This window comes from Kryptolebias marmoratus, linkage group LG13 (genome assembly GCF_001649575.2).
Source record: "Kryptolebias marmoratus isolate JLee-2015 linkage group LG13, ASM164957v2, whole genome shotgun sequence".
Lineage (NCBI taxonomy): Eukaryota > Metazoa > Chordata > Actinopteri > Cyprinodontiformes > Rivulidae > Kryptolebias > Kryptolebias marmoratus.
In genome coordinates this window covers 9,075,648-9,101,183 of record NC_051442.1, presented here as the reverse complement: position 1 = coordinate 9,101,183, position 25,536 = coordinate 9,075,648, and the positions used below count along the sequence as shown (strand labels likewise).

General features: G+C 40.9%; 1 protein-coding gene across 2 annotated transcripts; it reads left to right on the top strand.

The window, feature by feature from the left end:
• The first annotated feature begins 516 nt into the window (after positions 1 to 516).
• Positions 517 to 25,492, top strand: crebrf (creb3 regulatory factor). Of its 2 annotated transcripts, none has more exons than XM_017421269.3 (10): positions 517 to 684; positions 8,380 to 8,620; positions 9,855 to 9,980; positions 12,401 to 12,576; positions 13,282 to 14,420; positions 14,525 to 14,722; positions 15,150 to 15,339; positions 15,428 to 15,501; positions 15,792 to 15,911; positions 16,038 to 25,492. In XM_017421269.3, exons 2-10 carry the CDS (start codon positions 8,612 to 8,614, stop codon positions 16,154 to 16,156), a joined length of 2,151 nt encoding a protein of 716 aa, XP_017276758.1. In that variant the 5' UTR covers positions 517 to 684; positions 8,380 to 8,611; the 3' UTR covers positions 16,157 to 25,492. The 2 variants fall into 2 exon arrangements, with proteins under 2 accessions (XP_017276758.1, XP_017276759.1); XM_017421270.3 differs by lacking the exon at positions 517 to 684 and adding an exon at positions 829 to 1,044.
• Positions 25,493 to 25,536: the final 44 nt, after the last annotated feature.

Sequence of the window (25,536 nt, the reverse complement as noted above, 5' to 3'; positions counted from 1 at the left end):
ATTTGTTTTGTTCTTAGTCAGTTTATGCTTCACTTCATAGTTTCTCTTTCCAAGAAACAGGGTGTGGGGGTGGGAAGGTTTGTGGAGGGGGGGTCTGGTCTGATCTGGGGTGTGGGTGGTGTTGGTGGAAAAAAACTGGAAACCAGTTATAAAATGTCTAGAAAATAAGATTGAAATAAAGCATAATTTAGCTTCCTAAAACAAGCAATAAGTGTAACTGATTAAAACAGCTTCATTACTTATTTACTAAAACAAAACAGAATAATAAAAATCAAAGAGTAACTCATTTTAAAACAAACTTAAATCCCTCCATACGCTTACTTATGTGTTATTATTAATTTATTTTATTGTTTTTATTTTTAGAGAGATTTTAATGTCGCCTCGGACGTCCTAAAACGGTGTTTTGTAACTTTACAGCCCCGCTATAAATTAAAAAAGGGGCGAAAATGTTGGAAATGTTTTCGTGCTGCTTCATGCTCTCCTCCCATTGGTCGAGCGGCGCACCACGTGGTCGGGCGGTCACGCGCTTTCCAGAAAGCCGTCAGGAAGGAGAAAAACAAAACAAACCCGAGAGAGCTTCAAGCAGCGTGCGGACTCCATTGAAAAGGGAACGTTTTTATCTCCGGCGTGGGACTCCACACGGGCTCCGGCACCGGGCGAGACGGACATATGGGAGTCTTAAATGTGAGTGGACCCGTTCTCGACCCGTTTCGGCGAACTTTACCGAACGGCGGACGCGAGTTTTCTCCGCCGCGGTGGGTTAGCTTCGAGGCTAACTGGTTGTTGTTGTGTGTTTAGCTGGGATGAGGAAGGGGGGAGGCGGGGGGGCGGACTGAGGGAGGCCATACTGACTGAGCTGCTGGTAAGAAAAAAAAGAAAAAAAGAAAAAGAAAGACTCGCAATTTCCGCAGCAAAACCCGCTGTTAGTAGCGGCAGGTGGACACCTTTATCCAGGCTTTTTTTCGCCGCTTTCCGCAGTTTCTTTTTGACGAAGGTCTAACAGGAAGTGGGGGACCGATAGCAAAGCTCTCGCTTCTTGCTGAGGTGAAGTAAATTTCGGTTTAAACCTCTTTAAATAACGCCCTTGCCAATGTGGCGTCTCGTATCTTAACAGCCTCAGAAAGGCTGTTTGTCTGATTCTGGGTCAGTATGTTTAAAACTGTTGTTATGTAAGAGGATTAACCAGTTCTCTACTTCTAAACTATTAAAAAACACACACACACACACACTTCACCAGGTACTTGTTTTTTATCGCCTGGCGTTGACAAATCTTAACTAAAAATCGCTAATTAATATTTTATTTTAATTGTGATTTCAGGCTGACTTTGTGCAGCCTTGAAATTTCAGCAGGTACACGCCCCCCAAGACCAAACACAGGCTGTGTTGTTAGATAAAAGCTTCATATAGTTTGTATTTTTCGCGTGTTTTGAGCCAAACACCGTAATCATGAGGTGACTTAAGCATGTCCTTATTATGCACGATAGGTTATTTTATCTAAATGCCTTGCTTTGTGATCAATTAACCCCCAATATTGGTAGATGAACCTTTTGAATTAGACGTTTCTCATTTTCGGTAAACATGAATTAATGAGAGAGAAATGCAGGTAAAACTGTAGTGTATTATACATTTACTGTCGGTGGTAGATCATACTTTGAATATCTGGTAAACTCCGATATCTAGGGCACGGGCATGTAGGCCTCCAAGTTGTTTATCTTCTGCCTCAACCTAGATTGAAACAAGCTGTTTATGATGGAGCAGTTCCTGTGATTGACAGCCACCGGGGCCTGTCAGACACGCAGGGGGGCGGGGCGTCATCGACGCACGACCAATGGGAAAGCGGGATTACGTGGGTGTTGGCACTGGTCGTTAGGTTGAGGTTTTGTTTTGCTTTGCAGGAAATCTGTGATGGGTGCAGAGACTGGTGAGGCACTGATGACATTATGGCTTTACTGATGTATATGATAGATAATTTAAACACTTGTGTTCCTGTTTTCTATTAAGGGTTACTGTGATGCAGACACTGGGGCTTTCAGGCTTAAAAACAATGAAATAGATCAGCTATTATTACATAGACCATTCTATATATTTGTGTGGGTTTTTCTACTGACTGTGGTTGTTCTTGTTTTTGTTTTTTTGGCAAAGCTCCTTGTCTTTTAATCAGCAGTGCCTGAGCTAAAGTCGATCCTATCTCTTTGTTACTGTGATAACAATATTACCCGTAACCTCTGGGTGTTGTGCAGCAGCTATTAATTTGCTGTTTCTGTGTGTAACCCCTTATTTGAACTTTACTATCTTATTTTGTACTTTTACTCCTTTTGTATTACTGTGAAGAGTTGTGCATATGCAATGATAGTAAAGATGTTTTTAGGAAATAAAATGTATTTGCATGGTATAACACATGCACCAAATTCAATTTTTTAAACTATTTTCTTTATGATGTCTTTTTTGGTTTTGCATATAAGTCAGTGCTTTTTGGACATAGATATGACATCTATTTATTTTTTTTACATTGCAAATAGTATTAAATGAACAAGCAGCAAAAAATCAAGCTGAATCTTGGGAAAAATAAAAAAATCATGACTAATCTTTTATTATAATAGTTCTCATTTGCTTGCAAATTATTCAGGGTAAAGGTACTCATTGCAAACTATAAGATCAAACCTACAAAAGGTTATTCTTGACTATATCAAATGGTGCAGTTCGGGTTTTTCAGATATATTCATATGCATTTCTGAAACACAGGGACGCACTTCATGTAAATGAGGCACTCGGCTGAATCCGCCAAAAAACCACCTGGAAGCTTGAGTCATGTGACTGACCTACATTAGGCTGGCCGTAGTCTGCGTTGGTAAACAAATACTGCAGAATCGAACAGGAGTAGAATCTCGGAGAAGGCGTTTATGTGGAAATATTAGAGTTAATCTGCTGCTAAACACGAAAGAAAACAGAAAGACTGAGTAAAACATCAGTCAAGAATAAATATCGGGGATCAAGCGGGGCTGTGGAGCGCCAGAAAGACAGAGCTCTGCGTTCAAACACACGCTTGACTTCTTCTAGGCTGATGAGTTCACAGTTTCAACATAACCTACATGTTTATCCGCATACTTTACTTAATAATTCTAAGCGTAAATCTGTACCAACACGTCAAAATTGTTGGACTTCTCGATCTCAAACAGCTCTTCCATGAATGCCGCCGCTTTAGACCTGTTTCAGTGGCTTTGGTAGGTAAAAAAATGCGGCTGTTCACAGACTTTGCTTACAAATTTTTGATTTAAGGACATATGAGATATATAATCATGGAGATGAGAAAAAAATTGTTCAGATTTTGTTTCTTACTTGATCAGTCCTCATGCATTAAGTAACTTTTAAATTAACACTCTCCTGTTTTATAAGAAACCTGACGTGGTTCATGCTTTAATTTTACTTGTGCGTTTTCTTTATGGCTAAACCTTGCTGACCCAATTACTGAAGGCTGGGTGACCTCCTGCTTTTGTTTGTGTTGCATATAAATCAATCAGTTTAAACTGAAACAACACAGACGTGTCTCAGCAGGAAACGCACAACCTGACCTGGTTCTAACCATTATTGCAGTATCGTGCAGCAATTAGCAGGGGTATTTTCTCCAATTGACAAGTTTAAAAAAAAACAAACAAACCCCACATCTGAATAGAGGATTGCAGCAGCAAGGCGTTTCAATCCAATATACTTGTATGCTGTTTCTTAAGTGCTGAAGCAAGAAAACTCCTGACTCTCTGAGCAGCAGGGTTTTGTAAAACGGAGGTAGTCAGTGAGCCAAAACACTTAATAAAACCCTCACATTTTGTTTAGCATGCATTTCTATAACTCTGCGCCCGAATGATTCTCGACATCATTTACTGATGGGAAAAAATCTGCTCGGTGAGCTGAAGTCAGTACTGATGCAACAAATGGAAAGCCACGAATAAATTGATTTTTAACTGATGTTAAAGCAAATCAAAGAACACTTTATAGCTATTATCATGGACATTTCATGTAAAATGATACAAGATGATGTCATGATTATATAACTGTATAGTCCCTTTCAGACTTGCAGTGCTTTTCATTAATTAGACAGCAGCTCGATGTGTCGAGGTCAGGTTTGAGTTACCCTCCTGATGCTTTTTCATTACATTTTGTTATGTGTATGCATCGCTTTGAACTTTATAAAAGTCTTATCAAAAGACACAGTGGTGGTGGACCCATTTGGTTCTGATCACCTTTTGAAAAGATCTCACAATTCTCGTGGTTTTATAAAACCATAATTTAGTTGCCTGAACATTAAACTCTGGGCCTTTACCTGCAATAATTAGATTCAGCACCTTGTCTTATTTTTATGACAAAGTGACATTTTGTTATGTGAAAAACTGTAACTCGAGAAGGACTCACTTAGAGCGGTGCTGATGGAGAAAGTGAAAAAAAAAGATCACTATTTTCTCAAGTAATGAGAGCTACGCTGTTACTGGGTGCAGGTGAACCCTTGATAAGATTGTTTCAGCTGTTCAAATAGCTTAAGCATGTTTAAAAAAAACATGCCTCGCTTCATGTGCAGTTGCAGATATCTTTCATGCACGATGACTCTCTGGTACTTTCACAGTCGTGTATCAGAAATAAAGCCACAGGAACATTAACTCAAAAGGAGTCAAGTTCCTGAAAATCCAATAACTTCATTCTAACAGGTTGTTAAATCCTGAAAAGGGGTTATCAATCCACTGAGAGTCAGTGCAAAATCTGTAATATCTAATGTGGAATTGCTCATACCAGCATGTTTTGTAAATAAACAATGCAGCCCCTAACTTTTAGCACAGTGAACTGAATTCATTGTGCTAAAAGGTTATTTAGCATCTATTTTCATTCTGTTGCCACACTCTACAAACACATCCATGGCTTGTGGATTAATGACCTTTTGTGAAGTTCGCTCTCACGTGTCCTCCTTCATAAACAAGGCTCCTCCTGCCTGTTTTGTTTCTGCAGTTACGAGACGAGTGCAGCACGCTTTTTGTTTAACTTTACTTCCTGTCCTTCCCACAGACTCTCCTCTGCTTCTCAAAGTATGAATGAGACTTTACATTTGCTTTTATAGTAACAGTAATCTGATATTGAAACTTGCTTGGTAATCTTTTGCTGTTTTACCAGTTGGTTCATTGCTGCAGCGATAGGAACATTTCTGTCGGCACGCAGTGGCCTGAGCCGATTCGCTTCAGTCTTAAAAAGTCTGTGTCGAGTCCATTGTCAGCTTATTGTGCGAGACTCACTCAGGAGGCTGCGTCTTTCTGTCGAAATAACATTTAGGACGCCAAAGTTATTTGCTAAGCTGTGCTAGAAATATCATCAGCGCATATTTGTAAGGTTTTAAGGTGGGATGTGATTTGATGCACAACCTGAGCAGCTGCAGCTGAGTGATAAAGCTGTAGCTCCTTGTGACAGTGTCATGAAAAGTCTGCAAAACTGCAGAGGATGAAGAAGTCAGGATTTCATTAACCTCTCACCTTGAGTTCAGACTCTGTTTTAAATTGTAAACACGGCGCTGCAAAAAGTCTGTCCTGTTTAGCAACTTCGTTTTCTTTGATTTTTTTTTTTTTTTTAATTGGCAGCCAACTGTGAAGGTTTTTGCATTTGTTTCGGTCTCGAAAAAGATCATTGAAAACTAAAAGTAGGCCTGAAGAAAAATCTGCTTTTCTAAACCCTTTGCAGCAGAACTAAGCTCACTCATAAATATCTGGCTCTGCCTCACAGTCTGTGTTAGCTACTGATCAGTGATTTGGATTAAATTCTGCCTCTGGAAAATGTGCTGTGCTTCTTTCTCAGCATCAGTGTTTTGACTTGTTTTTTTTTTGTTTGTTTTGTTTGTTTGTTTTTCTAAAATCCCTTCTTGAGGACACAGGCCTTCTGTTTCCCTTCTACATAGCTGAGGGTCAGGATTGATGCTGTTTTGTTGTGTTTCAGCAGTACGTTTCCTCATTCTGCCAGTGTTGCAAATGAAACCAGACATCATACCTCGGAAGGAAGCACTCACTGAGATTTGATATTTATACTTTTAAGGCTGAGGTACTATCAAATTTGTCATTGTTGAATGTGCACATACGGAGACTTGTGTTCCTGTATGCACTCTGGAGCTTTTGAAGCTGTTGCTTTTACAACTACAGTTGTCTCAGTTGTGAGTGCTGCAGTGTTTTATGCCACTTCCTGTCTTTATGCAAAGTCTGTACATAAGGAAACTGAACAGTCAGGGGTGAGAAGTTTATTTTTGTCAGTGCTGAGCAGAAGGAAGCAAAGTTGTTTGGTGGACTCATAGAGGGGTGGGATTAGTGTATAATTCTGCATATTTAGGTTTTTATTTGTCATGCAAAACAATGTGCAAGGACAGATATTAGTCTTTATGTTTGAGTTCTCAAGGAAGTAAGAAATTAAATACAAGTGAGATATTGAAGTGAAATTGATAAATTAGGACTAAAATGAGCTTTAGCTTGACTTATCAAATTCTCTCTGAATGTTCTCTGTATAGAAATGTTTAACTGAATTAATATTTATTAATATATTATAATCTTCATAAAACAAGTCAGCTGCAAGAAAAATAAAGAGTGATTTAGTATCATGTATGAGTAAACTAACCTAGCTGAAACTGAGCACTTTAAACATGTTGTAATACTAGTATATACCTACTGGAATAAAGATTAGAAATACAAATATATGTATAAATACAGTCACAGTAACAAGTAAGCACATTCTTTTTGCAGTTCTAATTACATATCAGGAAATGATTACAGCAATCATCCGTGGTCCTTATCAGGCCCTAAAATTGAATAAAGAGAACATCAGATAAACAACAACACGTGACGTACCTTTGTGCCTTTGTTTACTGAACAAGAAAAGACATAGCATGCAGAAAAGGTGGGAGTCAGTATGTCCTGAAGCTTGTAGAACCACCTTTAGCAGATAACTTGATGTAATCATCTTCTGTGTGACCTTAGAAGACTTTCACTGTCGTGGAGGAAGTTGGTCCCTCTTCTTTGCAGAGCTTCTGCAGTTTGGGCATCGCAGGCATTCATTTAGGTTCAGTCCGTTGACATAAAATGAATGAATGAAGCATCTTTGCCTCCTTTTTGTTGTTCAAAAGGGAAGCTGGCATTATGAGGTTTACGCATGCAGGTTTGTCGTACTTTTAGAGCCAGAGTCTGCGCACTACAGATGCAGGCTTGAAAGTCCTGGCTATTCCTCTAAACACAATCCAGTTGGTTTTAGGCATCAAATACCTTATTACAACTAAGCACATTAAGAAAATTAATATTTAAATATCTCCTTCAGTTATATGGACCTGCAGCCAGCCTACACGAGGTGCTTCCTTGTGGTCTTTTGGCTTCAGCTCCTTTGTTACGTCCTTGTTTCTAGTTATTATTACATACATCCAGCTTTTCTTCAGGTTCTCCAGCTGGGCTCATTTAGGTTGAGGTCTGTTTTTTGTTCATTGCATCACATTTATTCTTTTTTCTCTTAGTTCTGTTGTAGATGTGTTGATGTGCTTGCATTTTAATTCCAAGATATTCCATGTTTTACACTGGATTTCTTTTTTGCTTCAAAATTTGTGATTCTGTGTTGTTTTGCCGTAGAGTTCAGGGCTGACTTAATGACTACAAGATGCTCTGAACACAAGTCCAAATCACCAACCTTCCACCACCATGTTTGTCACGATCAATTAGTACTAATTTGTTGTGTTTGGATTTATCAGCGAGAACAATTGTCTCAACAACTTCACAACACCTTTTCCTCCATCCATTTTCTTTACCCGCTTCTCCTTTCCGGGTCGTGGGGAGCTGGTGTCCATCTGCAGCAGTCACTGTGTGCGAGGTGGGGGACACCCTGGACATGTGTTCTGTCGAACATAGAGGGAAATGAGACAAACAACTATTCACACTCTCACTCACACCTAGGGACAATTTAAGCATTACCAATGAACCTAACATGCATGTTATTAAACTGTGGGAGGAAACCGGAGTACCTGGAGTAAACCCACATGAGCACAGGGAGAACATGCAAACTCCAAAAATTTAATTTCCTTTTCACATCAGATTATTCTGAATAGTCTTTTGTTGTTCATCTATTTAGTGTTTGGTTTCACTGCACATATTGTCATATTTGCTTGTCTTTTTTATCATTTTAAAATGATTGTTTTTTTATTAAATCAGCTGGCTACTGTCCACATGGGAGTTAGTTTATGTTTTGTTTGCAAGCCTGTAAACCCACATTTCACTCCCTGTGGTTTGATGTTAGAAAAACATCTGGCAGCTATGTATCTGAAATGTTATTTTCACCCCTGTGTAACTGTTCGACTCTCTCTCTCTCTCTCTCTCTGTGTTTTTACCACAGACCTGAAGCATTCAGAGAAACAGACTACAACAGACCAGACCAAACCGGGTCGAGCCAAGTTACTCGTCTCCCCACCCCCTCTCCCTCCAGCCAAGAAGGCTGCATCCTCCAGCACTTTGTGATTGTCTCCCTCAGCAGTATTTCATTGTGTTGACCTGACAATCTCACACCAGTGTGACTGGACAGGAGACCCAGAGGTTCCCACTGCTGGAGCTCTAAGCTGTGCCTGGCAATGCCTCAGGTAAGATGTGCGATCAGAAGTAACACTCAGATCTGTGCCGTCAGCTGGCAGAGAAGCTTCTTACCGATTGTGTGCAAATATCTAATCTAATGAATCAATCAAGGTGGCTGAAACGAGATGAAGCACGTGACTAATCCTCTACAAAAACAATTTCTGAAAATGTGAGCTCTAAAAGATGAAAACCGAGTAACTTTGAACACACATTATAGAAACAAAGATGGTTATTGGGAAGCAAACAGAATCACTGATGTGATTCACTTTTCAGAGATGACTGACTGACCCTGGTTCAGTGTGACGTCTGCAATGGCTGCAGCTGAACTGCTGATTCAGATGGGCTAAAATAAATGAATATGTGAGTGGGTCACTCCCTGAATCCTTCTAAAGAAGTACGAAGACTGCTGAGTGTGGAAATCATGTTAGTTTTTTAGGTTTCCTGCAGTGATGAATTAACAGAAACAACACAGTGAATGCAGCCCTGTTGAGTTATTTTAGTTTTTTTTCTCAAAGATCCTTCTTATATCTTTTAAAATATTATTCATATTCAGTGCTCCAGTAAAAATATTCACCCTAATTTGTTATCGGACCTCTCTGTGCTGTTAGTTGTGATTATTAACCAACGTCTTTGTTCTTCAGACAGTCTCCCTGTGTATCGTTTAATTTTAAGACTCATAGTGTCCCGGCAGCTGGGACACAAACTGAATCTCTGCTTTATCTCCTAACACAACCACTTTGTATCGAGCATAGTGATGGTTAAGCGTCATGCTATTGAGACATGTTTTTATGTGCTGTCAATTCTCCAGACGATCTTAAAACCTTCATCAATCACCGTGAGCAATGCGTTGCATTTCCTGTTTTTCAGGCAATTATTTCCGTACTTCTTCCTCCCAAATATATTGTAATAAACCACTAATTTCTCTGGTTTTAGAGGCGGCATTATAAAACAAATCACTGCAGCGAGAATTTCTACGTGTTCTAACGCGGACAGATTTAGATAATTAAATCTTCCAAATGAGCCGCTGTTTATCGCTCCGCAGTGGTGCAAACATCCGGTGCAGTGGTGATTCAGACCTGTTGGTTGCAGTTTCTGTTTGAATGCTCGGTTTGCATTAAAATCTTTGGAGGAAATAAATCAAAAATCACACTCCTTATCATACAACATAAACTTTAAAAGACTAAACTACCTAATTAACGTGAGTAAAACTGAAGACTGTTCCGTTTTTCCATTTCGCTGCAGCCCAGCGTCAGTGGGATGGAGCCTCCCTTTGGGGACGCCTTTCAAAACTACTCGTTTGCTGACCAGGCCCTGACCAGCACCGAGCTGCTGTCCACCAGCTCTGACCCAGATTTCATGTACGAGCTGGTGAGTAACAAACACACGCACTCAGTAAAGTCATGCATCACACACTCATTAGACCTTCTCTTCCATCCTTTGAGCGCCTTTTTATCTTTTCGCTGCTCGTGCAGAGAAAGACGAAATAAACGACGACCTTGTTTATCATGTTCAGTAGTCTCAAGTGTCGCAGATTATTCAGATTATTCTCACGCTCTTAGGAGAAGATGATTCTGCTGTCAGTGACAGCCTGCTGGACCTCGTCATCCTTTACTGTAATTGTCATCAGATCATGGACCGTCTTTAAGCACATTTCTAAATGTACGGTCCAAACAAACAAATAAATAAGCCACACTCTCCTAACCTAGTGTTCAACTTCAAGTCTCAAGGGATCGTGGTTGCCAGTTCTTACTGCTAACGGGGTGATGGTTTATTATATTTATTTATTTTTGACAAAGTGTTAACGTCCTATCATCAGTTGTGATCTCTACTGCCGGACTGCAGTTTTCTGGTGCTTGTTCGTTGCGAAACAAAGAAGACAATGATGTTCTTAAATAATTTGGGATGCTGGTAGGTCGGTTTAACAGGTGCCTGCTGTTAGCCACTCGTTAGTTAGCGTGTATGGTGCTAATTGTTTCTGTTCATGCTGATTATTCTGTTTTGTGATAAAATCATTATTTTCCTGGGAGACCGCTAATCGTCTACGTGAACTTGCAACACAAAGGGCTAAATGCTGCGTAAAAGGAGAAAATTGGATGTCATTTTGCAGTTTGTAGGTTTAGCTTTTAGTTCAGTTTATTACCTTTTGTTTTATGTCTTTTTTTAAGTTTCATAGATGTGCTGATTGAATGTTACTCACACTTTTAACTTCATATTAAAAACAAGAGCTGCACAATGTTAGAAAAACTTGCAATATTATTGTTTATTATTACAATATCAACCACGATAAATCCACATTTTTCTTACTTCTCACTTTCTCTCCTGTCATCCATCATCTAAACCAGGTGTGGACATTAAGGACAGTGAGAGATCAAATATATTATTAGCCTGCAGAACATAAATGCTTATTACTTGAACCATAATTGTCAATAATTTATTGCAGTACTTTGCAGTATTGATATTATGCTCACTGATATTGTTATGATGATAATATATTGTGCAGCTTTACTAAAAACCTTCTTCTGCAGCATCTGCTTGTTGTCAGTTCAGCCTCCAGGTTTATATTTTAGATGCATATAAAGTCCATATGAAATTAAATTCAAATTAAAACTTTTATGCATATTGATTTGTGTTTACATTGAAATAGAACCACATTGTTGTTATTTGAATTACCCAAGAAAGTTATTTTAAAAACTCGTGCAACTGATGCGTGTTGTGCATTTTCACCCATTTTTATGTGTCGTGAAGAGAAATGGTTGTTTGTGCTTAGTTTAATAGGTGACAGAAATGTTTCTGACATGATGTTCATGTTATTGTTGCTGACGGATCAGAACAATCTGAGCTTTTTCACCAGGAGCAAGCCTCTCTACTTTTTTTGTTTTTTACAGGAAACTACAAACTTGTAAAAGCACATACTGTAGCTCTTTGCTGACTGCTTCATGCGAATTAAAAAAAACCCACAGAAGCCCACTCCTTTTTTGTTTGCCTGTCTGTGTTACATTCATCAGGTTTAAACAGAAAAGTCTCCCGTCACTCCTCGTGCTGTCAGATACAGGTGTCCACTTTAATTCACTGTCTGCTGTAGACTAAACATCAGTGATTCACTGCTGAGCTCTTGAATTTTTACACCATAACAAAACACAGTAACTGTATGATGGTGTGTAGGATGACTCATTGTCTTCTTCAGTCTTTCAATGGTTTTCATTTGGTGTTACCACCCTCTGATATTGTATTTTTCTACAGTTTATTCAAGCTGCTCTCCAGGTGGGTTTTTTCTAGCACTGTGAAGAACTCGCTCTTATTGAGTTTTGCCTCTCAGTGTCTTTAGTGTCTTTGTGTAATCCCAGACTGATCTGATGAGGCTGAGATCAGGATTCAACAGGATCCAAACCATCTGTTGCATCCGAGTTAATGAGACGCCTCTTTCCTCTTATTATGTGCCAAAAACTAATATTTCAAGTAGAATATAGACACACTTCGGATGTTGGGTTTGTTCTCTGAGAACCTCTCTGTTTCTAACACATCAACACGCCTCATCATTTGAACTTCGAACCCGCTCCACCTGTACTGTTATTTACTGTAAATAGATTTGGCACTTTATGTGTTGCCAGTTTTTTTTTTTTTACTGTAAAGAAACTTTATTTCAATCCTTTGATTGTAAGTCACTTTGGATTAAGTAATGTAAATAACACCATGTACCAGAGCTCATTAAAAGAAAGCTTCCAAACAGGACATCTTGCAGTTCACCTCCCGCTAAATTCAGCTTCGTCTTCTTGCTTTTCTCTCTGCAGGACACAGACGTGACCAACCGACAGAGTCCCTGCGGGGACAGCGTTGTGGGCATCGGGGATGGAGGTAAGGAGGTGGAGGGAGGTGTGGATCAGCTCATGGGCCTGGGCGAGTGTGAGGCCGTCAACGGCGGCTCTGCGTTCGAACAGTGGGACTCCTACTGGGAAGACCTCACCAGGTACGGCTTTACTTCTTTTTTTACATCAGTCTAAACAAAAGAATGTCTCTCCTTCTAATCTTTCAGCTTTTCCAAAAATGTTTGACTGAAGTGGCTAACCTTTACCTCAGTTTTTCCCATCGCTACATTTAAACTGGTTGTGCTGTATTTAACCTTTTATAACATTAACTGTACAGCAGATGGGTTTTAGCAGCAGGAAGGTAACAAGTCACTCTGAGAAACCTCTTAAAATTAAAGCAAAGTAAGAAAAATGCAGAATAACTTCTTCTTTCTGTTCAAAAACAAATGTGCAATGGCTGCACCTTCTGAAAACATCTTGTGAACTGGGAGTGTTCTTGGCATTTGAATCTTCTTATACAAGGAAATATTTACTAGCCAAACCTAAGGCTGGGATGCTTAATTGTACTACATGTTCCTCCAGCTCCTTATAATAGGTCTGATATTTATTAATAAGCCGTTTTTGTACAGTGATGTGTTATTATGAGTGTTTCTTTTGCAAACCTTATCATTCTTTAAAATGTCAGAAATTTTTAAATCGCTCAAATAGCTTGTTTTATTATATTGTGAGACAAAACAAATTCTTGCATGTTGTTCACGCGTCCTGAATGTTTCAAATAATAAATGTAATTATATGCAAGAAAGACAAAACGGATGAGACAAAATAAGGTTTCAGTGCTGAAACAACTGCATCTTTGTTGTCTGCAGATACACGCGACTGGCCAGCTGTGACATCTGGGGAACCAAAGAGGTGGACTTCCTTGGTCTGGACGACTTCTCCAGTCCCTACCAGGATGAGGAAGTCATTGGTCGAACACCGACGCTGGCTCAGCTCAACAGCGAGGATTCCCAGCCTGTCTGCGAGACGCTCTATCCTCCTGTAGACCTGAACCTTCCTGCCCCCCAGCCTCAGCCCCAACCTCCCCAGCTCTCCTCTCACAGTAAGAGACACCCCATCCCTGGCCTAGGGTCGGGCCCCAGCTCAATCCGGCCGTCTCCAGGCTCCACATCTTCCTCCCAGTCTCGTCCTTCCCGCAGCCTCCTCCCAGACTTTCCCGAAGGCTCGCAAAGGGCAACCAGACCCGTTCCTTCCAGCACTGAGACGATGGCCAAGACCCAGAACCAGCTCAGTGTCACCCAGGACCAGGGTCAGGCTCAAATCAAGCTTTTGGGCCGAGGGACTAAGACCGCGGCGCCGACATCTCACAACTCTGACTTTGTGCGGAAAGCTAAGGTTCGAGTGAGTTCTGTGCTCAGAGCTGAAGGTGACAGGCCTGCCCCGACAGATTTTGAGAAGTCAGACCCCCCTCTACCCCTCTCCCAGCCTCCAGATGAGAAGCCCTCCACTTCAGTCAGCATCACCTTGGTGGGGCTCTCCACCCCTGCAGCCAGCAACCCTGTCAGCCTGGCAAGCTTTGAGAAGAAAGTAGAAGGAACGACAAGAAGAGAGGTCCAAGCTCGTGGAGCGGAGGCGAACCAGATACTGGGCGGCTCCTCTGGGTTGGGGGTCAGTGGTAATGTGGTCGGGGTTGGCGGCGGAGGCGGTGGCAGTAGCGTTCTGGTTGTCGAAGACTCGGAGCAGGGCAAGGAGGAAGAGCACAACTACTCTCTGTTCCTGACCCGAAGCAGAGCTCAGTCTCAGCTGGAGGAAGACTATGATGAGGACGAGGACGAGGAGGCAGAGGAGGACGAAGGTGACGGGCTGGAGTTGGACGATGAAGACCACGACGAGGGTTTCGGCAGTGAGCACGAACTGTCTGAGAACGAGGAGGAGGAGGAAGAGGAGGAGGATGAAGATTACGAGGCAGACAAGGACGATGACATGAGTGACGCCTTCTCTGAGCCAGGTAGATTCCTCCCACCTTCATGGTTCTGGTTTACATTGTTAGTATTTGATTATATTTTCCCTCTGTCTTTAATCTTCCTCTATGTATTTTTTGAACCACACCAGGCTGTGATGTGGAGCTGATGGAGGACATTAAAGGCCTGACAGCTGGAGTCTCCAGCCGGAAAAGAGGCAAGCGTCGCTACTTCTGGGAGTACAGCGAGCAGCTCACCCCCTCCAAACAGGAGCGTATGCTGAAGCCATCTGAGTGGGACAGACATACGTTACCTAGCAACCTATACCAGAAGAACGGGCCTCTCCATGGTGCATATACAAACACACACACTCATATAAACTGTATACATTCAGCTGAACCAAATTGGGTTTACTTTTAAGACTTGGTAACAACGGCAAGATCACAGAAATCTCCAGAAGTGTTTGATGCAAAATTCCCTATAAATGACTCAGACGTATTGGGGGGTTAGTATTATTTGTTTTCAAAATGAAAAGAGCAGAAAAACATCTGATTGGTAATGGTGCAAGCATTATATGTGCCATACTTTTCTAACCACTAATGATGGCTTCATATAAAGACAGTTCAGAACTGTTTCTTATTTGGTTGGTGAAGTAGCAAATGGCTGTTCTGTATTGGCTGTTTTTCCAGAAACTCTATACAACAAACCCAAGCCGAGATATTAGATATGACATTCAGGTCGTCTGTAAAGGTTTTGTTTTGTCTTCTGTTACAAAGGGAAGTACATGCTGAAAAAGTCCCGACGCACCGACGTGGAAGACCTGACGCCGAATCCCCGCAAGCTGCTGCAAATCGGCACGGAGCTCCGCAAACTGAACAAGGTGATCAGCGACCTGACCCCCGTCAGCGAGCTGCCACTGACCGCGCGGCCGCGGTCCCGCAAGGAGAAGAACAAGCTGGCGTCCAGGTAACACTGTTAGGTGTTTGTTTATGGTCGGAGCTGTTCGGTGAGCTTCTCTGAACGAATGACCTTCACTCCCCCGTGTGTGTTTCAGGGCTTGCCGTTTAAAAAAGAAGGCCCAGTATGAAGCAAACAAGGTGAAGCTTTGGGGACTCAGTACAGAGTATGGTGAGTTTAACTTCTCTGCACCTTTTTTTTTTAATTTATATCTTATTACTTCTCTCTAATATTATCTCTATAAAAGTCTAAATAAAGGTAATGATTATTATGTTTTCTTGCATCTTTAGTCACATTTCAAAACAACGTTCTAATGACAGAAAATTATTTCTTAAGAGCTCCCACCAGCTTTATCTAAGCTCCTTTTTGTTAAGATTTCTGACCTGAAAAGCATTGTGAATTGTTGTTTTTTTTATGGTTCAGAGCTTATTTTTAGGGCTTAAACAGATGTCTTCTTTCAGATCGGTTACTGTTTGTGATCAACGCCATCAAGGAGGAGATCATGCAGCGAGTTGAGGACTCTTCGCCTCGTCAGACCAACATGACAGAGACTCTGGAGCGGCTCATCAAGGAGACACTCGGTGAGGATTAAACATGTGGGGTCATTTTGAAGCTAGCTGATGACCATAAACTTAATCTTTCACAAACGTTGTAAAGTTGAATCTTTTAAGTGAAACTGTATTTTTGGTTCTTCTTTGTGTCTGCAGTGCCATCACCTGTTGCCGGGCAGACTTCAGACTTTGTCAACAAGATCTTGGAGAACACAGGTCGCGGTGATCCTACTGGAGGTCTGGTCGGCCTGCGAGTCCCGACCTCCAAGATCTAGACAGACCGCCATCAGCTGTGAGGAGTGGACTAAATGTTACCACCGTGCTGTCCTGTTGTAACTATTCTCCCCTCTGCATGCCCCTCCAACTCAGAGTAAATACACATCGTCAGTCACTCAGACACACATACCACTTTCCTGTGCGTATGTATGTGTGCTTGTTTTCGCCACACAGCCGTGTGGCACACGACCCTGGCTTTCTGTCTCTGCGCGCCGCGTGCGGAGTCAGTTCATCACTGTCCCCCAACCCATCGTGATCGCCCGTTGGGAGAAGCACGTCTAAAGTGATGGTTAGGTGTATTTCTAGTAGCACGTTCTTAAATCCTCTGGTGATTCTTAGATGTCTCTGTGTGTCCCCTGTGATGGATTTGCGACCTGTCCAGGGTGTCCCCCCGCCTCTCGCACAGCGACAGCTGGAGACGGGCACCAGCTCCCCCCCCCGCGACCCAGAGAGGAAAAAGCGGGTAAAGAAAAAGGATGGATGGATTACTAGATGTGCTTCACATGGCCTTCTGCAGGAGGACTGAAACAGACAGTCATGAGTATAACCACTGGAATTTGTTTGAGGTGGTGATGAAGTCAGAGGAAAACTTGTTACATGCCTGACACAATCAAAAGTTGAAAGACTTTATTTTTTTTATTAGGAGGTTTTTTCCCCCCCACATTGCAAAAATAACAAAAACCAGGATATTAAATTGACCCGTTCACTAAAGCACTTTGAGAAAAATGGCTCTGGTAGCCAAGAAAGCTGCAGAGTAAACAAAAGAAGCAGGGTGGCAGGAAATATTTTGTACTGAAGGCCTAAATATGTTCACGCCATCCCCTGTTTGCCAATCAGCTCTGCTCTTGTACAAAAAAAATAGCTTTAATAAATTAATGCTATAAAAGATGCAAGCGTTCACCGAACATCCTGCCGGTTTGAAACTTACCGAGCAGGAGAAAGCTTTACGTTCCCCCAAGACTACAGGAAATGGTTGACCGTTTGAAGAGTAATCGTATGTAGCATGGTGCTTTGTGCTGGTCTTAACTGGACTGGATAAAAATGAGCTTTTTGCCAGTATGGGAAGCTGTGAGGAAGAGGAAGATGATGATTGTAGTGATACAGTTGAGATAAACAGTGATCCATCTCCTCCAGGAAACTGTATATAGAAGTGTCTCCCAGGCACTGGCTCTGTTTTTCTTTCTTTTTTTTGTACAGTAGAGTTGATCAGGCAGCGTGGTGACGACAGTTTGACGTGTTCATACTCGTGTTTGATCTCTTCATCGTGCCTTGTGTATGTATGCGTTGTGTTTGTGTGAGACGGACTGAACGGGAGGAGACGCTGGGCTCCCCGAGGGTCCAGCTCAGACGAGGAGATCGTTAGTGAGCGAGAGTTTGGGCAGTTTAAATATATTCTGAATGTACATAAACAAATGGAAGCTCTTGTTGCGTGATGCCACAGAGTCTGTGTATATAGGAGGGCTCTGCAATAGATTACTTTTGGTTTTTGGTACTCTTGTCTTTGGGGGGAACCGGGGAGGGGGCTAACAGATATTTTTCATTTAGAGTTACAAGGAAAAAAAAAAAAAATATTTGCACACTATATTTTGATTGTTTTTTGTACCAAAGACACATGCAACGAAATGGCGACCAGCCAGTTAAAGTAAGGTTTTGCACAGCTTACCTGACGCCGTATTGAATGTAAGAAATGTGGGAGGGTTAGGGAACTTCATAGAACTGTGAAATTAGCTTGGGTCCAATTCTGTACAGAAAAGGAACATTCATTTGTGTTGTTAAGTCTAAAATTTACTCCCATATATGGGCTTCTCCAGTACATTGTATTTTATTTTATTTGTTTGCTTAGGAAGCACTTCATTCCTGAACCAATTCCTCCCTTCACATGCTAAGTGTGTTAATGGCGCTAAATAGGATTAAAACCCCCACAGCGCTAGTAGATAAGCTATGTTACTTTTCTCTTTTCTTTTATTTTTTGCGTTTGTCAATAACCAAAAATGTTTCTGTGTCACTCGTTTCACTTCTGTATCTAATTTACAGAGCAAATTATTAACTGAATTGTGTTTAAAAGTACTGTATATAAATATTAGTTCAATAGCTATTAATGGTGAAATGCCACTTTTCACAACAATGATTCATTTTTTTTTTTTTAAGCATGTCACATTTCTAGAGCCTGTCCTTGCATCGGAAAACGCTAGAGGCAAACACTCAAAAAAATACAAACAAAAAAAGAAAATTCTCATTATATTTTTCTATATTAGCTGCCTGCTAGTTATCCTGTTTGGTTTGAAGGGTTTCACTGGTCAGAGGAGAAGAAGAAGAAGAGGAGGAGGAGGAGGAGAGCAAAATGGCGACACTTCGCCCCTCTTTTCTTCTTCGCTGACAGAGTGAGAGACGAAGAAAACCACGGCTGGATTGTTTCAAACACTGTTCGGCAATGCCTCACTTTCATTAGACTGGTTTATAAGGAGAATGAGGACAAACTGTCTTTAATGAGGACAGAGGGCAACACTGTGGAGGAATCAGCTGCAGTGCTGCCTCAGCTGTAAGAAAACCAAAGCCACACTGATCTGAATTCAGCAGCACTGTGCTCTCATTTAGATTTAACTTTTTTTTTTTTTGGTATTTTACCCTGAAACCAGCTGATGTTTGCATGTGCTAGGATTGTTGCCTTTACAGTTACATTGTTGTACTGAATCTTTATGCCTGGCTTCACCTTGCCTTCAGTTCTGCAGCCTTCTGCACTGGTCACAGCGTCAAAAAATACCTTCTTTTTAAGTACGTAAAAACACAGCTCAGGCCATTTTCAGGCAGACTGTGCAACTTATAAAAATGCCTAATGCATTGTCTCCATGTTGCTACGCTGACAAGACATTCTGTTCCCCAAATATATATAAAAATCAACCAGAATTGATTTATTTAGCATGCAGATTCTGAATTTCTGGACAGTTTGGAGCGATAAAAGTTCTCCTTCATAGAGCAGTATCTAATGACTGTGAGGTGCTGGTCTGTCCGCATTGTGTTATTAAGTTCCAGCTATTTACATATATAGTTCTCTGTCAAAAGAAAAACAAACAAAAAAGGGATAAATGGTGCTTTTCTGAAACTAGAATGACAAGTATCCAGATTGAAATTTCTTTGACTAGTTGTAGCCTGATGACTTGCTTTCCCCGACCGTCCACATAGTTATTTTCTTAGTTGTGAGACATTTTTGTAAATAAAACTCTGAGTTAATATGTAACTTCTAAGTGTTAGATATATGTATAGATTAATCGATCTTATATGTTTAAGAACAGCACTTTGTCTAAAAAAAGAAAGAAAATACAAAAAAAAAAAACGAAAAGAAAATCTTTTTTTTTCTTCCATTTGCTGCTAAATGGCCTCGTGTGAATGCTGCAAGTGTACTTGATGACTACTTGCTCGGATAAGTCTATCACCTGACATGGCTAGGTCTATGAACTAGCAAAGGAACACGTGCGTGCGTGTGTGTGTGTGTGTGTGTGTAACCTGGCGGCGGGTTTAGATCTACACGTTATTGGAGCCATGAAACGATATGAGGTTATTGTCTGAGAGCGTATCATTGCTTGGCTTTAGGAAGCCCAGACGGGATAGGTCTATTTCTTGGTCAGGGTGGGATGGTATGTTTGTGGTCTTAAAATAAAAAGTAAAATTAAAAAAAAAAAGAGGGTTTTGATTCCAGGGCCCCTACGTTGTTTCTGATGCTGACCCCCCTTGGCGTCATGATTCATTTGCCTTCAGTAGAGGTTTCCTATGGAAAAACTGATTCTGCTTTGGCTTCCTCTTCAGGGTGATGTACAGTGTAGACACATTTCTTCAGAGAGCTATATTGTTATCATTTGTAAACTGATTTCTACTTGTGACTTAAAGAGGAGAGGTTTTAGCCTGGGGCGGCCAGGAAGAACCTGTTTGAACGATGTTTTTCCTGGCCGCCTTAGGGGGAAGTTACTATATCACTGTACTGTATGGCAAGCCAATTTACAAATGGAGACTCAATCCGGACACTTATTGCCTTCTGAAATAACTCCACACACTCACAAATAAAAATAACATGGCAGACGTGTTTGTAGCTGAGGTTCATGACATTGTTCTGCCAGTCTGGTAAACAACAACAACAACAACAACAACAACAAAAGCAAACGCCTGATTGGCTCAAAACAACCTTGACTGAAGTAGCAGACGTTGGGGGTGAACTGTATCTGAAAAATTGCTTCAAAAGTCTGAACTACTTTACGCGTGTGTCTTTCCCGATGATATTTGAAGCATGTTTTTTTTATTTTTTTTTATTTTTTTCAGCTATGATTTGAAACCAGGTCTGGTAGGGGGTCAACAGTGGTTAAAGGGTCGCTGGTTGACGGCCGGCGGACAAACGAGGCCCATGTGTTGCGTTTTGCTGTCGATCCACGAGGCTGTTTTTTTTTTGTTTGTTTGTTTTGTTTTTAAAGAAAGAGTCCTCACAGGTTTTTACATGATAGGCGTGAGCTGTGCAACTTTACATTCAAACCAGGAGACTCTGTGGCATTTTAATAGTCGAGGAAATGAGTGAAAATCCACGCCAGTAAGAAAAAAAAAACAACAAAACTATTCCTTTTTATTTTTATTTCTGACAAAGGAAAGAATCCTATACAGTAAACTATTAAGCTAATAGAGTGTGTAACTTTGTGCTACTCTTGTCTAATAAAAGCTAAGTGGATCCATAAAGCTCTTCTTCAGCAAATCAGGGTAATATTGTTCTTCTATTTGACATATGTGATGACGTATAAAATCAAAAGATTATATATTTATGTATTCCAGTTATTGTCGCCATTCTTTACTCTGTACAAAAAACCAATATTGTCTGTCTGTTCTGAATTGTTGTCAATCACTATGGTGCAATGCTCGATACACAAAGTTTAAAAACAAAGGCCAACAGACTTTCTGACACAAGAATTCACAAACAGAAAAATCTGCAACATTTTATTTTTTTCTTCCCACCCCCCCCCTTCATGAAGGATTTGACTCTGATGTCCAGCTGTGATCCAACTGGGGTTTGTCACATGGTGCTGAATACATTTTTATCGCCCCCCACCCCCCTCCCCACCCACCCAGATCCATCGGTCCTGACCTTCTGTTCGTAGCGTCATTTAATGTTGGACCAGTCAGAGGAGGATTTACATGGATTCTTGTTCTGAACAACAAGAGAATGGCGATTTCTGTTTTAATCGTATGTATGACGGATGTTTGTAAAAGCCGGTCTCCTGGACCTGACGGCACAAACCAGAGTCAGTTCGGCTGTGCAGTTACCTCATCACGATTTCAGCGCCGCTGGGGTAATTGTTGCATTTGTGTTCGTAAAGTTTGAAATTTTGGCATAATTACCACCAAGCTTTCCAGGAATCTTCTTTCTATAAAATAAGTTTTTCTAAATACCTTTAAAACAACAGGATTTGTGCGAGCCTCTTGCTGGTTGTGCTGTCAGGAGTCCAGAGTCCGGCTTCCGGATTTGTTTGTACCGTTTCAAATGTCTTTCCCGTTGTGTTTGAACCCTCGATTGTAAAGGCACCTCATCTTTAGAGGACGCGCTCCTGCCGTCCTCCTTACTTCTACCCCAAACGAGAACGCGGCAGAAACGAACGCCTTTGCATGCCGATCCCTCCGCACAGCGCTGTGAGAATCAAGTTCAGTCCGAAGTAATTCGGACGCCAGAAAGAGTTTTCAGTGTCACAAAAGTTGTTGCATGGCTTTTTGGGGCTCTCTGTACTCTCACTTGTATGATTTCATACTTGCTGCTATTGAACGAGCACAAAGAGACTTCAGATCTTTTGGATTTAAGGGTGTCCATGACACATTTACAGTATATATTTACTCCTCTTGTTTTTGTTTTCTTTTTTTTTTTTTGGTTTTCTTTTCCATGCCCTTTTCCTACGACAGTCAGAAGACCAACAGCATTTCTCACCTTACACTTGGTTTTTACACCTAACAAGAAAAAAAAAATATATATTGAATTACGATGCCTGATAAACCAGGTGCCTTAATCAGTTATACAAGAACACAAATCTGCTTTTTATTTTTATTTTTTTGTCAGTCTGGAGGGGATTTCCCTACAGAAAAAAAGGGACTGGGTTTTCCAAAACCTAAACTTGAAGTACAATTATGAAACATCACTTTATCCTAAACCTCCACTTTTTGTATGAAACTCAACTCATGGCAGCACATGAAAGCTGTTTGTCGTCCCTGGGGAGTACGAAGCTCTCCTGTAGGGTTACCCTTTAGTATTACAGAGGACAATTGATGCCGTTTTGGGAAACCTGGTTCCGACTTTTTAAAAGAATTTCTCTGCCCACTACGCCACATTATTGTGTTTTCTGTATTGGCTGCTGCTGCTATCACCGCTGGTGCGTCCGCGTAGAGAAGAATAAGTTCCCACTGTGTCAGAGACAGACGGGAGACTCGGGGCCCGCTTTTCACCCGGTCGATAACGATGCATTCTTCTTCTTCTTCTTCTTCTTCTGAGGCGTTGACATGGAGCACTGGGTTGCTGCCTCTTGAGACCTTTTTTTTTGCATTAGTGAAAAACAAACTAATAAACAAACAACAAAAAAAGGACGAAAAAAAAAAAGAGAATTCCGTTTTTTAACTTTCCTATAATGAAGTGCCAGACCCTCCGTGAAGTCGGTGTTTTCACTGAGTCGCAGGTTTGCGGATGAAGCGACAAACTGAGCATGGAGGCAAACTGTGGTGCTAATCTGTCCGTGGCTGGGTGCTACAGTAACATGGCTGTGTTTTGAATTTTTAGCCATATTATTCCTTCTGTTCGATGACTCTGGTCAGTCTTGTGTTTTTCTGACTGCTGCACTGCTGTACGCCGACATAGCGAGGTATAACTCTGCTGCTGCTGCTTTGCCGATGAATGTAGACTAGTCTTCCTCAGCAGGATCACACAGGCAGACGGGAGCGTCTGGAGCTTTTTTTCCTGCTGTTTCGACTTTGTTGAAGCTCAGAGGGAGACTCTGGTCATCAGGAGAGAGAAAGATCTTGAATGTTGTATCTTTATGTGGCCACTTTTGCTTTTATGTTTGAACCTCTTTTTCATTTGTTAACATTATGCTCTGATATTTATGCTCTACCTGTCAAAAAGTTGCACGTTTGTTGTGTTTTTCCTAAATTATATTTTGCCATTTTCTTTGATCCCAGTGTTCCATATATGTTGTATATTTATTTATGAAGTCCGGTAATTTCAAATGCAAGGAGACAATTAAGCAATGTAGACTTTGAAGCTTTTTCACTGAATAAGGCGCCCACAAGTCAGAGACGTGTCATGAGCTTCACAGACAGAAATCAAAGTCACAATGAAACCAGAATGGCTTCTCTCACATTTACAGCTGTTGGGTCGTAACTAACGGTAATAGAATTTGCAGAAATCCGCCCGGAACAACATTTTTGTGATTTCTCTTTCGGTTGTTTGAGACAGCAAACATCCACCACTTAGTCTCTTTTGTTTAACTCATTCAAAGCTTTTCATATTATTCAGTTTGTGCAAAAATAAGGACTTGCAGAAACTTTGGGTCCGACTGTTTCCCAGAAGGGTTCAGGAGTTTTGCTGTGAGGCTGCAGGCAGACTCCAGTAATACAATTTGCTCCTTTATAGTTTTCAATTTGATGTATTTATATCTAAACCAATATTTCAAAGAACTTCCCGTAGCTTTGGTTAGACTCCTAAAAAACACAGCCCTACAATAACTTGGATGTAACTCTGCCACTCCCAATTTGTTTATGCACAGATTTACAAATATGCAAAATTTGACCTTGGTATACTTATTTATTTATTTTTTTTCCCCCCCTGGAGACAGGATTTCATTGTGAGTTTGATTGATCTGCTGTCTGCGAGGCTCATTCGGGTGTTTTGATGTGATCAGAAGCCTTTAATCACCAAACAGAACCTCGCCTGGACTCAACTCTCGTTCTCGTGACTCTGGACTGAAGTTTTGACGCTTCGCAGCCTTAGAGCTCAAGTTAGAAGTCGGCTCACTTGCTGACTTGAGCTTCAGTGGGGAACCGTAGTGAGTTTTGTGGAAAAACTTCACTTGCGCACCAGAGAATTTCACCCCTTCTTTTTGCTTTGTTTAAAATAAGTTTTTTTTGTTTTGTTTTTTGTTTTCCTTTTTAAGAAGGGCTTTGGTTTGCAGTTGTCTCATCTGGGAGCCCCAGAGATTAGACAGGGGTCATTAAGGGCTGGTGGGCAGAGACCCCCCCTCACCCTCTCCTGCAGTGAATGATGGGAGAGGGATTCATTTCCTCTTCTGCAGACTGATTTTTACTAAAGCAAACAACAACAACAACAACAACTCACCCCACAATAATAAAAAAAACAAAACTCCTCTTACTGTTTCTGCACACGTCAAACTCATCATTCGACACAGCAGTGATTTACACCTCCTTCCAGACTTGCCAAAAAACGCACGGAATAAGAGACGTTTAACAGACAGAAAATGTTTATCTTAAAGCATCTTGTTCTGTTTCTTTTCTCTGTTTCTATAATTTAACAATAGGACGATTTTTTTTTATAGGAAATCCATACAAGCCCAAACATGTAGAGGATGTGGGAGGTATCGGTCATCCTGAGCTCCACAGCTACATGCCATTGTTATGATGCTTCTGGTCTTGTATGGTGACTTATTCGATTTGATCAACAGCATGGGATCTTTCTGTAGTTAGTCCTGTGTGTGTTCCTCTCCCCGGTCTCAGTAGGAAGGCTGTACTTCATTGCTAAGTGCTCTACAATAGATCTCTTGGTGAATCTAATTCATAAACCTGCAGAACGTGTATCCTGCTGAAACTAACTTGATCCTCTCTTTAGCAACGACGTCTATATTTGTAGTTCACATATATGCCTGTTCAAATACAATATCTTGATGTGTTATATTTATGTTGTATAATAAATGTCGTGCTGGGTTTATACTTTTGTTTTGACATTTTCTTTGTGTTTTTTTTTTTTTCTTTTTTTTCTCTTGGAGGCACAGTTGGTGGTTTTATGCACAGGCATGGAAATGTAAGAGACTTTTTTTGTTGTTGTTTGTACTGTAAAGGCCCATTTCTGTTTCAGTTTCAGTTTTTTTTTTTTTCTTGTCTCTGGCTGCTCAACATCCCGTGGGCACCCGCCCTGAATCTCTGTTGTGTGGATATTTTCTTTTTTTTGCCTCTTTTTGTTTATTTTTCTAATATTTTGTTAAATCATCTTATCTTGTATCAGCCGGGTGTTGGTACTGCAGCTCTGCTTGTAACCACATTAGTCTGATTATGTTTATTGATTTTATTATCAAAATAATAAAACCATTAGCACCGCATTCTGAGTGTTTCTTTCACTTGAGGACTTCTTTATTCCATGTTT

What these genes read in the sequence shown, in the direction of transcription:
- crebrf (XM_017421269.3), top strand. An exon ending in TACTGGGAAGACCTCACCAG is followed by an intron (nt 12,577 to 13,281) that starts GTACGGCTTTAC and finishes TGTTGTCTGCAG; the next exon opens with ATACACGCGACTGGCCAGCT. An exon ending in GCTCATCAAGGAGACACTCG is followed by an intron (nt 15,912 to 16,037) that starts GTGAGGATTAAA and finishes TTGTGTCTGCAG; the next exon opens with TGCCATCACCTGTTGCCGGG.